This window comes from Pleurodeles waltl, chromosome 6, assembly GCF_031143425.1.
Source record: "Pleurodeles waltl isolate 20211129_DDA chromosome 6, aPleWal1.hap1.20221129, whole genome shotgun sequence".
Classification (NCBI taxonomy): domain Eukaryota; kingdom Metazoa; phylum Chordata; class Amphibia; order Caudata; family Salamandridae; genus Pleurodeles; species Pleurodeles waltl.
Genome location: NC_090445.1, coordinates 445,078,741 through 445,095,085, shown reverse-complemented (window position 1 = coordinate 445,095,085; position 16,345 = coordinate 445,078,741). Strand labels below are relative to the sequence as shown.

Here is a 16,345-nt window from a genome sequence, read left to right as displayed (position 1 = left end):
TTGACCCCTGCACCTAACCGGCCCGGTGTTGCTGGGTGCTTGGGATTAGCTTGAACCCCCCAATGATGGGCTACCTATGCCCCGGAGACTAAACCTGTAAGTTTGTTACTTACCTCAAACTGTGCTTTACTAGGAACTGTTGAAAATTGCACTGTCCACTTTTAAAATAGCATTTTGCCATTTTAAAGAAAACTGTATGTATTGTCAATTTTGAATCAAAGTCCTGAACTTACCTATGCAAAGTACCTTCCATTTAATGTACTTACCTGCAAACTGAATCTTGTGGTTCTAGAAATTAACAAAAGCGATTTTTCCAAATAAAATCCTATTGTTCTGGAGTTAAGTCATTGAGTGAGTTTCCTTTATTGCTTGTGTGTGCACAACAAATGCTTAACACTCCCCTCTGATAAGCCTAACTGCTCAACCACACTACCACAAATAGAGCATTAGTATTATCTATTTTTGCCTCTGAATTATCTATTTTTGCCTCTGAGAAGCCTCTGGGGAACCCCTGGACTCTGTGCACGCTAGATCTCATTTTGATGTAGCATATACAGAGTCAGCTTCTTACACTGAAGTACTACAGTTACAGGTAAGTAACTAACTTGCATTTCTCCTTCCTGAAGATTTCTCACCTTATGAATATCATGCTGATGCCAGATTGGATGCAGAAACTGTTTCACCCAACAAAAGCTCTCTAGTGCTGCCAGGTTATGCCACGAAGCACCACCCACAGCTTTATCTGAATGTGGTGACTTGGTGTATGTGTGGTGCCGATGGTCATGCTAGTATCTGTTTTTCCACACCTCATTGACGCAGGTCTGCTCTTCTCGGTACTTCACCCCAGTATTTACTCAACAAATCAATAGCATCTAGATCAACCGTCTCAACCTAAGAATTTTTTATTCAAATCATGCAGAAGATATTGAGCACAGGTGTTCTTATCAGATTCATGTGACATCTGTATGTGGTGCCTTCAGATAAGTTTTTGCTTCAAGCAGCCTAGTTTTGTACTATTCCAATGTCTGTGTTCACTAATGTGTCAGTGCTCTGTGAATTGCCAAAATAACTGTAATTGTTCTTCTCGACCATTTAAAGATTCATTTATCACAATAGATCTTGGATTGTGCCTCTATCTTATCAACACAATGATCATTGAATGTTATTTACTGGCACAACTGGAGGCCCTTGACAAACTTAAAATGGAGATGTCCGGCAGCCTAAATGGACATGCCCTTTGATTGCCAGTGGCTCCTCAGTATAGAAGGTACATTCCTTCCTGGAACATTAAAAAAAAAAATGTTGCCCCACGGCTCGTTTGCTGAGCCTGGTGTCGCCACCGAAAGTTTCACCAACAGCGCTGTCTCTCTGAGCTACTTTAAGGGACAAGTCTCCCCACAAGAGCAGCCTTCACAGCCGGTGTAGTCACAGTATGTATAGCTCTCCTTTCGAAGTACGGGTCGACATAAGGAATGCCAAAATCAGCAACAGCTCTCCACTCTGCCTTTGTCTGCTGTCTCCAAACCCACGCACCCATCCTTTATCGCCAATTTCCAGTTGAGGGAATGGTCTCCCACTTTGTCACAAGTATGGAGACATTTGTTTTGGATCTTGGGTACACCAATTTATCCACACAGCCTTCAGCCTTCCTCTTCTCCTCAAGGGAATGCCTTCCATTTGTCAGGAGATGCTCTCTTGTACCTGCCTCAATCCTGAAGGGGAGATTTTTGCCATGTTGAAAAAACTACAAGTAGGGAAGTTTGAGCCCTTGCCATTCTTTCCTTGCTGATATGTTCTGTGCTTTGCGCTAGCCCTTCCTCTGCAGCATTTGGGCATTGCCAGAATAACAGGTTATATTTGTCTGTTTCCTGTGCCCTCTGTCACCCTTGGTGGTACATTTTCAGAAAGGTTTACTCAGTTTGTTCCCTCCCATGCAGATTATCGTCCCTCGGTGAGAACTGAATCTAGTCTTAACATTCCTAATTTCCTCTGTCCGAACAATTGACCAATGTATTTCCTGACATTGAAGACTGTATGCTTAACGGCGATAGCTTTGGCCCATAGGGTCACTGAACGAAAACTAATACAATTTTGGACTGGCAACCTTTCACTGTGTGCTGCCCAGATAAACTGGTACAATAACCTGCTCTTCCTTCTTGCATATTGTCTGCCTTTCACATGGACCAGCTGGTCGCTTTTCCATCCTTTACCTCTCACCTCTGAAAGGGAAGAGGAGAGAAGAGATTGCATAGATTTGATCACAGGCATGTAGTATCTGTATTACATCGACCGCACACTACAGGACAAAGAGAGTCTGTCTGTGGGACTTGCTCGAGCCAAGAAGTTTAAAGTGATAACCAAGTGCATGATCTCGCATTGGGTTACCCTTTGTCTAAACATTACTTATGCTTTGGCCAAGTATGAAACTCTTACTGGTATTTGTGCCCACTCCATTTGGGCCTTAGCAACTTCTATTGCTTTTGCAGTGTCCTGATGGCGATTTGTAGGGCAGCACCTTACTTTTGGTTAGCATTATTGCACCACTTCTCAGGCTCACAGTGACAGACGTAGCTAGTATTGTTGCATGCCTTCCCATACTCCAGCCAGACTCATAAAGGGGATTGGGATTGTTTTATGGCTGTTTCATAGGGCGAGGCTTCTACGGGAAGAAGCAGTCAACAGAAGGCAAAGTTACCTTTTATTTACGGTGTATACTAACTAAGCCTTCAAACAGATTCCTCACTGCTCTAGTTCCTCCTTTGAACAATCAGCGCTGTGAATAAGATTTATATCAATATTATACAGTAATGTAGTTGCTGTTTTTAATACTTTTTTAATTACACTCTGCGTGCTTCGATGGTGGCGGAAAAAAAGACGGGTACTGACATCAGCACACCATTCTGCACCATATCATATCTGAACCTGATCAAGCTGTAGCTGAAACCTTATTGTACCCCCTCCGGTTACCCCCTTATGATGCCACCTTATGGTACTAACTGCTGGTTCTACAGATCTATTACTGTGGAAACAATTTGCAGATCTTATTTGGCACCTGGAGAAGAAGCATCGAATGTGGAATATTTGAGAGTATGTAGTATGCACCAGAAATAAGGTTGCCAAAGGTAAGTTTTTCTGCTGCCACTTCCGGTTCCATTGTACCAGTATGACTGTGCTACTTCCCTTTTCTTAACTGTTCGGCTACCGCTACTCTCGTAGATAAATATTGCCATGCCCCCTTGCCCCCCACCTTTCAAATGCCTTACATTCCCTTCTTTGTCGCCCCATATTTTACTTTGCAGCTCCATGCCAGTGTGGTCCCTGTTCAAATGAAGCCAGTTGGAACAGGTTAATAAGAGCTAAAGTTATCGTCACATTTAGCCCGTAGTCGTAGGTTAAGTTTAGCTGCTGATTCTACTTCATGGTACCCTATCACGTCGTGCGTCTCCTATTAATGTGCAACTGTGTTTTACCCTCTCGTATGAGGAAAGGTAATGAATGTAGATTTTAAAAAATACGTCCACTCTGTGGTCCGTGGTCTATTGTGTTCTGCAGATTGAGGCACTTGGGAGATGTTCTGTTTTTATCCGACTATTTGAATTGTACTATAGCTCACAACTGTATGTGCTTATCCTGGACTGCTTGAGTGTTCTGTGCAGTTAATGTCTTGTTAACTTTCCTTAGCAGAAACGTCCAATGCTTACTGTGGTGGTCCCTGTGCCTAGGCGCTCCTCTTTGACGCCCATCCCAAAACTCAGCGATTGTACAAACTCTCCTCGCACAGCGCATCGAGATGTAAATAAACGAAGCACTGGGGGTATCACTGGGGTTGCATATGTGGGAAAAGTTCACCGGCGTTTTATTTTTTTCACTTGTGGTGGAATAATGTGGGAACTCACTGGAATGTTATAAAAATACCATAAATGATTTCGTAGTCTCTGTGCACGTGGGGTGAGGGGAATGGGTTGATGTGTGATCCGGATAAGCTTTTCATCCAGTGCTTTGTTCACCTTCCTGAATACAAGTCTTTAACTAGAGCGACTGCATTTCTCTACAAGCAGTCCAGACTCCGATCTGCCTCATCTGAGGGAACTCTAAACAGTATTGTTCTTTCGTCACTGGCTCAACCTTTCTTCGCATGTGTTTTCTTTTATTTTTTTATGCCCCCGATTTAATTAATCAGCTTTGTTTAAAAAAAAAAAAAAAAAAAAAAATGTACATTGTTGTGAACTTTCATCCTCCTCTTCCTCCTTAAAACTTTTCAGGACTGCCTCTACCGCAGGAGTAGTGGAACAATGCTTCTAAAGGATGTTGTCAATTTGAGCATGAGTACGCCCTTCTCTGCATGTGTATCCTGCTCCTTGTCTGTATCCCAATTATCCCAGCTCAGTTTGGATTTTGTCAACTCCTCAAAAGGCTTCTTGCCAGCCATCTTCTTTGGCATTTTACTGTATGATTGCGACCTACCCTTTCAGGAAGGAGTGTCAGAGTGGGATTTCTTTTTTATTTTTATTGGCCATAAATAAAGTGCCTCTGTTCGATTGGCATTGAAAACATACCTAAAGCAATACATAGGGTGCAATGTTTTCTTTCTTAGCCTCTAAATCTCTCAAGAACCACCTGTCATATTTGGGGAATTTCCATTGACTACTTGTGTGCAAAACCTCGGCCAAGTCTTCTGAGGACGAGGCATGATGCTGAAGCTAGATCAATACAGCAGGAGACTATTGACTTGGTGACTGAATGTCTGTCACGATTGGTTAATTGAAATTTCCAGCTAACCACAACAGCACAAATATTGCCATTTTCCATTAGTTGTCACGGTTGCCTACCTGTTTCCAGGGCCCTCAGCTGCCCCATGAAGAGCGGACACTGTCTTTGCAAATCACAGTGCCTATTGGTGGTAAAATACCTACTTTCAATTCCTGGGGTCCCTTAGAAGATCTGAATAGGCTGGCGGATATAAGTTTTACAGCTCTGCAGAGACATGCTTTTCTCTTAAACGCCACCCAACAGACTGAGCACCTTTATAGTTGACCAGACATTGCAGGAAAGTAGAGGGACCCTTTTGTCAAATCCCTCCCATCCGCAGGCCAAACTACCTCCACAGACTTACTTCTATACCAGTGTTTCTTGGATTTGGCCTGGCTCTATTGGCCACACCAAATCAAAACCTTGAGTTGGTGGCACCAAAGAGTACCATTTTATGAGGGGGATAAGGTTTTTTTCTTGTTTTTCTCCGATATGGGAACCTGTATCCAACCCTTTCTTGGACAATCCTTTTATACATCACAAAAAGCACAAAACATGTCGAAAGGTGGAGAGCACTAAGTTCTTCAACATGTCCACCGTTTCTGGCGATCGATCTGCAGTTGAGTCCTTGAGTTCTCCTTTTCATTAGTTTAGAACCTTCTGAAATATTTTGGGCAAAGGTTGGCGAGATAAGGATCCTCCTTTTAATGCCCTCGTTACTAATCATGAGATGCCCTGCTGTGGTCTTTCAGCTTTGACTACAGGAAGTTCACCTTTACTCACATGACTGTTTGGGTATTCAAAGTACTATCTCAAAGGAAAACGTATTCTGTTAGTTTGCAGCGATTTCCAAATACAGCATTGCTCCAGCATTGGATCTTTCATCAATTTACATTATCCGTTCATTCCTAGTGTCACAGCAGTACTTTGCAATAGTACGGGATTAATATGCTAGAAAAGCTAAATAATGTGTTTAATAACACATTCACATTATTGAAAAAACATTCAAACGTTCCTGATTGAGGTGAATGTGCTCCTAGGGGCTACCAGAGCTTATATTTATACCTCGTATTTTATGTGAAAGTTAAAAAGCAAACATCATCTCGCAAAGTGTTGATCGTTGCTGTGTTTTTTTTTTTTTTTTTTTTTTAACAACCTACAAATATTCCCAAGGGAATGTCCTACCAAACCCTCTAGCAGCCTCTGTCTGGGAGGTGTGCCCCAGAAGGGCTGTTTGCTAGTCTTTGGCCAAGTAAATCCATTTTCCTCTGATGGTCGAATCCTCAAATGAGAGGAAATTCTTGCTCATGTGGGAATAAAGAGATCGTTCAGAATGGTCCATACAAGGAAAGGATTAACTGTCTTCATCCTAACCGTAAGACACCTTCAGGGGTGAGTTTCTCTTTTGCACCCTACAAAAAAGGCATTAAGTGAAAAATATTGGTCACTTCCCTTCCAGTTCCATGGGACCTTTTTGAAAAGATGAGTAACAAGCAGATCAGACCTCAGAAATCGCCAAACTCGAAGAGCTGTGCATTTCCCAACAAAACTGCAATCGGCAACTGCTCTCAATGAACCGATCACCAGAGACCTAATCAGAAAGGACATCATTAACTTAATTTGTCAATAACTAATGTTTGAATTCAGTTAATGCCTTATTCAGCTTTCACTTCTTTGGCTCTGTTTGTTGACACTTGCCCTGCCCCACATGGGGCTACCTAGTTAGGTCCAGCCTCTTCGACTCTCACTCTGTGATGGCCACTGCATTCTAGACGGCCTCCCCGTCATCTACTGATTAGTTATTGGCGACCGCCTCTTTGACAAACCACAAAAGGATATCCCGGATGACAAAGAAACTGATTGCTACCACCATCTATAGGGTTACACTGTCCCAGCTGCTGACAAATAAGTGAACAGCAAAGTAAAAACTCCACCTCTGGTTCTGAATCACGAGGTGGTCGCGGCAGAAGACAGTGGAAGAGAAGCAAAAGGCATAGGAGTGAGAAACCCCTGTGAGCCAGTTTGTAGCCCAGGACACTTGATCTCTATACTTGCATAATGATATAGCATAGCATCATGGAGGTCCTCAGGAGGTCAAAGAGATAGTGGGTGACTCGGAAGGAGGCGGAAGGTTTGCAACAAAGATCATTACTTTGAAGAGGAGGGCACTGCACTGAAATAGGTCCAAGATATGGAGGTTTCATGGGACGAGTCTATAACTTGATACAAGGATATGCTGTATAACAGGACTCGGCGAACCTAAATATGTACTTGAATGGGATGATGCAGAACGTTTAAACCAGTTTTCCTCCTCTTCAAAAACCTCAACCAGCACCACAATCTTACACTGCGACCACCTTTGCCATCTGCCCCTCCACTACTCCTGCTGCCCCTCAGATTGTGGCAGACACCGTGGAGAATGAACTTTGAAGATGAGGACCAAGGAAAGGAAGGCGCTCTGACAAAATGTCAGCCAGAAGATGAAGGAAAGGACTACAATCCTCTGATAGCAGAGGCACAGCTACGTTCTTCATCTGATGATATCGTAATGGTTTAACTCTAGTTCAAAAAGCCTCTAAGATTCATCCTACCAGGTACTGGTAAAGAGGGCCGACTGCCTGTTTTGCTTCCATGGGACAACGAGGAGGTTGTTGCCATGCGGGATCACATAAAAGAGGAGGGAACGAGCAGGAAAACTCCTGCTACAATTGTTTATAGTAGTTCCTGTGTGTAGAGAAACAATTCAAGGTAAGGGCAGACACTCATCTTTGATCAATCACCACCCCTTCAATTGTATCCCTATGACACTCGAGACAGGATGGTGGATGAGCGATCATTTTGCGGGAGATGGAGCTCATCTTTCTCTTTCATCATTGCAGCTGTGAACATGGCAAGTACTGGCTCTAGGTAGACATTCGATTGCGATCTCCTTTGCTTCAGCACCAGAGTAAGTTGAGGAGCATCACCTTCCAGATGGAAGCACTGAGCAAAGGTTCTATCAAGCATTGCATCTAAGTCCTTTTTTTTTTTTTTTTTTTTTTTTTTAATGCTCCAACTGACTGATACAGCGGTTAAAGGCGGTACGGAGAACATCTAAGTCCCCATGTATCTAAGTGTGACATCAGAAGTCTTTTTGGGATGCCAGAAGTTTGGCTGCAAACCCATCTTCTGCAGGTTACAGACCGGCAATATTGGAAGCTGAAGGAGACAAAATACTGCCAATTCTATTATCCTTGGATACTCTAAATATCAGCAAAGATTTTCCTGCTTTATACAGTCTGCAGTAGGACTATGGTCTCTAGTTAAAGCGCCACACTTTGAATTGACATCAAATACGTCAACGTAAGCCTAAGGGGGCCACGTCCAAGACTTGTTGACAAAAACTAGGAAACCGTGACATATCAATGTCCTTGAACTAATGGCCATTTTGTAGCATCCTACAAACATTCCTTTGAAGGATACTTAGCTCCTATGCATGCATGAATCGTCTTTGTTGATCATGGTAGCCCACGCCTGCATTTCCTTTGTCAACCACCAAAGAAGGGAAGTTGCAGGCACTTTTGAAGGAGGTGCTCCTACTTTGTAGATGAGTTAATCCATATGATATTTCTCTGACTGCAGAACACCTACCAAGCCTTGGACGTCGAGGCCAAGGCAGTCAGCAGGTCAACTAAGTGTCATGAGTGGGAGTTGTATCAGAGTCTGCTGAATGTGTTCCCCTGGTGAGGCTGTCAAGAAATGGCCCTTTTTGCCACTAAGGCCAACAAGAAATGCTGGTTCAACACCAGGAATTAGAAGGCTGGTTTGGGGCAAGGGGTGCCTTTTCAATTTAGCTGATTTTTTATAAACTTTAAATGTAGTCAAATGAACCCTAAATGGGTTTTGCTGATGCAGAATTTCAACTTAATTGGAGGTTCATTATAGACTTTTTCCCCTCAAATACTACCTATTCGTTTGAGATTTTGCTGTATCAATTGACATGCGTTGATGCCTGAAGCTCTAAGGGACAAATACAAAAGTCTTAAGGCTGAGACCAACTGTGACTTTTGGTCATCCAGGAAACAGCCATCTTTCCAACCAGGGGAAGCGATTGGCTGCAGCCATCATTTGTCATATCTAACTCAACCACCCAGCTCAGGGAAGAGTGACCACTCATTCTCCAAAAGCTGTGGTAGAGGCAAAAGCCCCCTACACAACGGTATCACTTTTGGACATTTTGAGTTGCCACATGGAAGTGCCTACATGTTCACAAAACACTCCTCTTTGGAAACGGAAGTTGTGAGAGAACCTGCAGTTGGACAAGAGGTCCTTCACAACCTGTTAGGGTACAATGAAATTGGTTCCCACCTACTATTCAATATTGTGTTCTTTTGTTTATAGTGATAAACGTTTTAATGTACTGCTTGCTATTATTTGAGCATGTGAATATGGATTATCCTATGCTGGAGTAGTGTCTTGCCTGTAAATCTAGTTATCCAACATTTAACTTTCAGATTTCTTTACTTTTTTAAATATATTTTTAGAAGTCGACCACAGTAGATATCAATCCCAATACCACATTAAAAAGTATTCTAGTTGACAACACTAACTGTGTGTATGTGTGTGTGTATATAAATATATGTATGTTGCAGATTCCACCAGGCATCAAACTGGATCCGTAGAATTTTTTTTTTTTTCTGAGAGCAATACCCTTGCGCATTGGTAGGTGGCGTTGGTCGACTCTGCAGGCATCGTTGGCGTCGTAGTCACTGTGATGATGATGTACATAGACACAGCCTCAGTGCAGTGACATCAGTTCTTTTCTTTCCGCGCCACACGCCAATCTGGAGAGAGCTACCCTTGGTCACTTTTTGACCGACTTAGACTCTTTCGTTTTTTTTTATTTTTTTTGTGCGTTGAGGGATTTCCCCGAAGACTGGCTTCAAACCGTGTGAGAACTGTCACCGCATGATGTTAGTGACGGATCCGCATCGGGAAGTTTGTGGTGCCTGGAGCGCAACCACGACCTGAAGTCTGACTGAGTACCGGGCCATGCACCCGAAGGCCTTGAGGGAGCGGTCCCTCAAGCTTATGGCAGCCCGGCGCTGGACTCCGCGTAGGTCCTGGCCTCGCTTGAGGGGAAGGTCTCGACCAGTCGTGGAGCCACCACCACTCGTCTTCTTTGAAGTCTTCAGGTCATGGTAAGAAGAAGTCTAAGAGATCCCGTCACTCGGCTGATGCAGGAAAAGCGTCCATGCTTGAGGCCTCAGTCTTCGGGGCCTGCTTCTGGATCTGCTCCGCGCTTCCCTGATTTTTCCGGGAGCCGGGGTGACCCCTGCCCAATTAAACGAGTTTTATGAGGCCATGCCCCTCTTTTTTTTTTTTTGTGTTTTTTTTTTTTGTTGGGCGGCCTGCCCCAGATACGGTGCCTTCGGGCCCAAGTGGTTTGGTCAGGGGGGGCCTTCAGGTTCTGTGCCGGAGGCCCTGGCCACTGAAGTCCCCTCTGGAGCCACTCTCGGATCTGCACCAATGCGAGTTGTACCCTTGAGACCTTCCCTGGCGCTGGTTTGATTGTCGACCTGCCAGACGTTGCTGGTGCACATCATCGACGTTGACCTGATCACTGACTCGGCCTCCTTCCTTGATGGGGAAAAACCAGGTTGGATTCTGACCATTATTCTTTTGGGTTCGAATTAGGGGAAGGATTGGAGGAGTCCCTGGACTCTTATGAATACCAGGATGAACCTAACTTGGACTGGGCGCAGGAGTTTGGCGAGGCCAGTGGTCTGGAAACCACTCCAGACACTGGCATGCTGTCTCCTCCTACCGTGGCTACAACAGAGGGAGCAACTTATTCCATGGTGGTCAGTAGAGCTGCTGAGGACCTCACCCTTGAGCTGCCTACTGTTCACCTCAGGTCTAATCTCCTGACGGAGGTGGTTCAACCAGGGGCTTCCACATCTGAGCCTCTTCTTCCATTCAATGAAGCCTTCACTGATGTCCCTTTGGGTACTAGGTCCAAACCCAACACAGGGGCCCCTGGAAACAGGACTAGCGCACTCTGCCATCGGCCTGCCCCAAATGGCCCTAAATTCCTGTCCCAACACCCCACACCTGAGAGCCTTCTCATACAGGCATCCTCATCCTTGGATGCATTCCCTTCTGCACCCCCGGATAGGGAATCAAAGGCTGGAACAATTTGGAACGATGTTTTTTTTTTTCCTCCAGTCTCGCGCTGCGGTTAGTTAACACCACATGCCTTTTGGGCAACTGTGCCCACTCGTGAGATACCGTAGCACAAGTCCTGCCGCAGATACCAGAGTAGACCCGTGCTATCATCTCCAGCTGTCACACATGGGAGAGGTGCGGCAAAGTTCACTATCGGATATGGGCTGGACACAACCAAGACTCTAGGTAGATTGGTTGCGACGATGGTGGCCGTGAGGTGCTTCGCCTGGTTACATAAATCTGGTTTCTCAGGGGATATCTAACAGACTCTTATGGACATGCCCTTTGACTCCCATCTCTTTGGAGTTTCAAGGACTATGGCTACGGCTTGGTCCCTCGGCCTTTCCACTGCCTCTCGTCCCCAGCAGTCTGCCTTTCACCCCTTTCATGGCCATGGAAGGGGCTCCCTGTCGTGTCCCTTTCCCAGTCACCATGCCACCCATGCTGTTCAGCCACTGCGTGGCCTGGGACACAGAATCCTATGTGGTTGTGGGACAGGCAACCAGAGGTTTGCCCAGTCCACCTCTGCCCCAGCCTCCAAACCCTCTTAGTCCGTCCCCTCATTCTGCTCCAGCTGGTGACAGGATTCACCATCACCTACCCCTCTTGGAATCCATCACTATGGACAGGTGGGTTTTGCAGATCGGTCGAAGGGGCTACTCCCTGCCCTTTGAATCTGCCCCACCAGCCATGCCTCCATCAGTCAGCCGTATACCGGAGGATCATTTAGCACTTCTCTGCCAGAAAATTGCAGCTATCCTGGCCAAGGGAGCCATCGAGAGGGTCCCTGCACCAGAAGTAGGTTGTGGTTGTTATTCCTGCAACCTTCTATTGCCCAAAGAAGACAAAGGCCTATGTCCTTTCCTAGACCTTCGGGACCTCAATCCCTTCCTCCAGAAGAAAATTCAGAATGCTCACCCTGACTCAGGTCCTGTCTGCCTTGGACCCAGAAGACTGGATGGCAGCGTTGGACTTGCAGGACGCTTATTTCCATATTCCAATCCTGCCTGACCACAGATGTTACCTGCAATTCGTGGTAGGTCACGAGCACTTTCTATTTATTGTGCTTCCCTTTGGCCTTACCAGAGCACCTCGGGTGTTAACAAAAATGATGGCAGTGGTTGCAGCTCATTTGTGTAGTTTTGGTGTTTCAGTCTTCACCTACCTTGCTGACTGGCTGTTGAAGGCGGTCCCGCCCCAGAACGTAGTCTCCCACCTTCAGACTATGGCGAACCTCCTGCACACGCTGTGGTTCACTAAAGATGTGCTGCAGTCACACCTGACTCCCTTTCATTGGAGATGTTCTGGCCACAGTGCAGTTTCGGGCCTATACTCCCACAAAGCGAGTCTAGGATATTCAGGCTACAATTGTGATCTTTGAACCTCTGTCTTGGGTTTTGGTGAGACTGAGGCTGCTGAGCCTCGTGGCCTCCTGCATCATTCTAGTGACACATGCCAGATGGCATATGTGGGCTCTACAGTGGGACTTGAAGTTCCAGTGGGTGCAGCAACGGGGACATCTCTGACATGGTCCAGATCTAGGAAGGGACTGCGAAAGACCTGCACTGGTGGCTTTTGAATCTGCATTGGGTCAACAATCCCTCTCCCTTCCCCCAACCAGATCTATCCATAGTGACTGACGCGTCACTTCTGGAATGGGGCAGCCCCATGGGAGAGGCAGCGATCAAGGGCCTCTGGTCTCCGGTGGAGTCTGGGCTTCATATCTGTCTTCTGGAGCTCCAGGCGATCAGGCTTGCGTTGAAAGCATTTCTTCCCTCTCGCAAAGGGAAAGTAGTGCAAGTGTTCACAGACAACACTACTGCCACGTGGTATTGCAACAAACAGGGCAGAGTAGGGTCCTGGACCCTTTGTCCAGAGGCACTATGCCTCTGGACATGGCTGATACATCGGGACATTACCCTGGTGGTTCAACATGTGGTGGGCTTTCTGAACACCAGAGCAGACCAACTCAGCCATCGATGCATAGCGATCACTAATGGTGTCACCATCCGGAGGTGGCACAAGGTCTTTCAGCAGTAGGGAGAGCCTTGGTTAGATCTGTTCACCTCCGCAGAGAAGTGCAATGTCAGCAGTATTGGGCGTTTGAGTTTCCAAGGCTGCACTCGCCTGAGACACTTTGTCTTGAGTGGAACTCCGGCCTCCTTTACACCTTTCTGTCTATACCACTTCTGCCCAGTGGTCTCAAGAAGATCAGGAACGACTGGGCCCTAGTCATCTTGGTGGCTCTGGACTGGGCACGAAGAGTATGGTATCCAGAGCTATTGTGCACAGCCATCAATCCTGTACTCAGATTACCCCTTCGGGAGGATCGTCTGTCACAACAGCAGGGGACAGTTCTCCACCTGAATGTATCCAATCTCTGCCTTCATGCGTAGATTGAGCTGCAGCAGTTGACAGCTTTTTGACCTTCCACCTGAAGTCTGATATCTTGGCAGCCAGGCGTCCCTCCACCAAAACGGTATACGCCTGTCATTTGCATAAATTTGTGTCATGGTGTTCCAACAGATCTGTTTCCCCTCTGTTCCTCAGTCTGAGGTTCTTTTGCCCTTCTCTTTAGCCCAGCAGGGCTCTGCTTTGGGTGCCCTTAAAGGGTATTTATCAGCTATTTCAGCCTTTCTTAGGTTGCCTGATTAGTCTTCACTCTTTACGTCTCCTATTGTTAATTGATTTCTTAAGGGTCTCACCCATCTGTTTCCTCCCACTCAGTAAATCATGTCTCAGTGTGACCTCAATCTTGTACTTAATGTGTACTCCCTTTGAGCTGATGCATAATTGTCCTTTAAGGCTCCTTGCTTTCAAAACTGTTTTTCTTATTGCCATCACTTCTGCTCGCAGCATGAGTGAGCTTCAGGCTCTTTCTTCTAAGCCTCCATTTTTGTCTGTGCACCCTGACAAAGTGGTGTTATGCACTAAGGCTTCCTTCCCAAAGTGGTTACACTTTTTCATGTTGGCCAGTCCATCACCTTGCCTACTTTTTACACACACCCCACATCCTTTTCATGAGGAGGAGAGACTCCACCGCTTGGATCCAAAAAGAGTGTTGGTGTTCTATCTCAATAGTACTAAAGATTTCCGGGTGGACGGTCAACTTTGTTGGATAGGTTGGTGTGAAGAAAGGGAAGGCAGTACAAACACGTACCATCTCTCGAAGGGTACTTCTTTGCATTAAGATGTGCTTCACTTTGGCTAAGAAGCAACCCCCTGAGGGATTGCGCGCTCATTCCTGCAAGGGGGGGGTGGGGGGGCGTGGTGTGTGTAAGTCTGGCTCTTTTCCTAGTCTTCCAAAGGCGAGCTGCCCCACTCCTTCACCGTGGGTCATTTTGTCAGCATCCTGCAAGCTCAGTTTTGGTCTGATAGGGTGGAGGCCATTCCTGATTCCGTGCGCGCGACGTTGCGGTGATTCCCTCTCCTGGTGTTTCGGGTACTCACTAGCCTGTTGGGGTGAGGTAAAAATTAAGTATTTTCTCTTATGTGAGATGTTTAGGCGGGCTGGCTACAACATTGCATAAGTGATATTTGTTTGTCTCCGTTTCTGCTTAATGGTGGTGTATCTTTTTTGAGAGCTTCCTGCCCTACTATTGTGAAGTCTGGGTAAATCGATCTCATTACCTTCGAACTGCAGAGGGTGGCGTTCGCGAACTAGTCTGTGTGATATCCCTGTCGCTATAGTTTAGCAAGTGTGCAATTATTGGTCTGGGCTGAGCCCCCGTGGCGGCCTTGTCGCCAGGGCTCTATGTGCTCTCTCTACCACCAGAATCTTGGAAAAGGCCTCGGCTCCAAACAATGTAGTAAGCAAGCGTTCCACATACTGTTACTTACGCTTGGTATCTTTGGATTCCGGTATACCTACTATGCGTAAACTGTTCCTTCTGGACCTTGCTTCCAGGTCCTCATTTTTGTTCGCAATGACCTGAAGTGGCCTCCCACATATAGGCTGCGCCACACTCGGCTGTTATGTAGTGCCAGCAGCTCTCTTTGCCTCCAGGCCGCAGGACCCACCATCAGCCATAAAGTCCTCTCCTGCCAACCATCAGCCGGGCCCAGCTGTATACGTTGCTTTTCCTGCTGGTGATATGCAGTGGCCTCCCGTCTTTCATGTAGGCCACACCTCACTCTGCTGTTAATTAGCGCCAGACGCTCTGTTTTGGCTGCCGGGCCCTGGGACCTGTCATCAGCCAGGGGCTTCACTGCTGCCCTCGCTCTGGAAGCTCTACCCCCCCCTCTGGCAGTGGCTGTGCAGGCAGTTGAGGCCCAGCCCCTCCACAGCCCTCGCCACACCAGTGTTGAGTCTGTCCCTCTATCTAGTCCTCAAGGCTCTGGCGGCTCTGTTGGTAATATTCCCTCCCCTCCCCCCCCCCCCCCCCCCACCCAGGCAATATCTTAGGCTTAAGGCCGCGCTGCAGCTTCAAAGCAGCAGGTCACGATCTGCTCTCTCCTGCCAGTTGCATGGGCCCCTCCATCTCCTCTACTGCAGCGTAGGTCGGTGTTCACAAGCGCTGCAATTCCTAAAGTTCCCTTTGGGCATGATTATGAGGGATTAAGTGTCTGGGTTGCGAGAGCCTCACAAGTGTGGCAGTCTTGGTTGCCGGCTCTGTAGCAACCCCCTCACTCCCCTGCACGGTGTTCTTTGCGTGGATGTCAGTCCTTTTCCACCAGCTTCACCTTTCAGGGGCCCAGGGATTGGATGGGGGCACCACTTGGCAGGGCAGGAATCTCACCAGGGAGTCCAGGTGCTGGCAGAGGAAGTCTTTGATGGCCCTGAGACTTCAACAACAGGAGGCAAGCTCAACTTAAGCCCTTGGAGGTTCTTCTCAAGCGGGCATGCACAACAAAGTCCAGTCTTTGTCCCTTTTCATAGGCGGAAGCAGCAACTGCAGGATAGCCCAACACAGCACAGTCATAGGCAGGAACAGCACTTCTCCTCAGCTCTTCTCCTTGGCAGAGGTTGAATCCAGAAGTGAACTAATTTTCAGGGGTTTTGGGTCCAATACTTCTTCTCCTTTCTGCCTTTGAAGTAGGCCTACTTAAAAAGAAAGTCTGTTCACAAGATCCTGCCTTGCCCAGGCCAGGTCCCAGACACACATCACGGGGTTGGAGACTGCATTGAGAGGGCAGGCACAGCCCATTCAGGTGTAAGTGACCACTCCTCCCCCCCACTCTAGCACAGATGGTTCATCGGGATATGTAGGCTACACCCCAGCTACCTTTGCACCTCTCTTCTAGACAGTGACACAAACAGCTCAACTGTCAAACTGACCCAGACAGGGAATCCACATACAGGCAGAGTCACAGAATGGTTTAAGCAAGAAAATGCCTACTTTCTAAAAGTGCCATTTTCAAATTAAGAATCTAAAAACCAAATGCACTA

At 46.7% G+C, this 16,345-nt stretch overlaps 1 protein-coding gene across 4 annotated transcripts in view; it reads left to right on the top strand.

Annotated features, from left to right (window-relative positions):
* Window positions 1-16,345, top strand: part of LEMD1 (LEM domain containing 1) — a 353,053-nt gene that overhangs the window by 233,887 nt on the left and 102,821 nt on the right. For 3 of the 4 annotated variants that reach the window (XM_069238551.1, XM_069238549.1, XM_069238547.1), the window contains exon 5: window positions 3,682-3,792. The exons of the other annotated variant lie outside the window; for it this stretch is intronic. In XM_069238551.1, coding sequence (XP_069094652.1) covers window positions 3,682-3,792 — 111 coding nt within the window. The remainder of the gene's footprint in view (window positions 1-3,681; window positions 3,793-16,345) is intronic. 4 annotated transcript variants of the gene reach the window in all.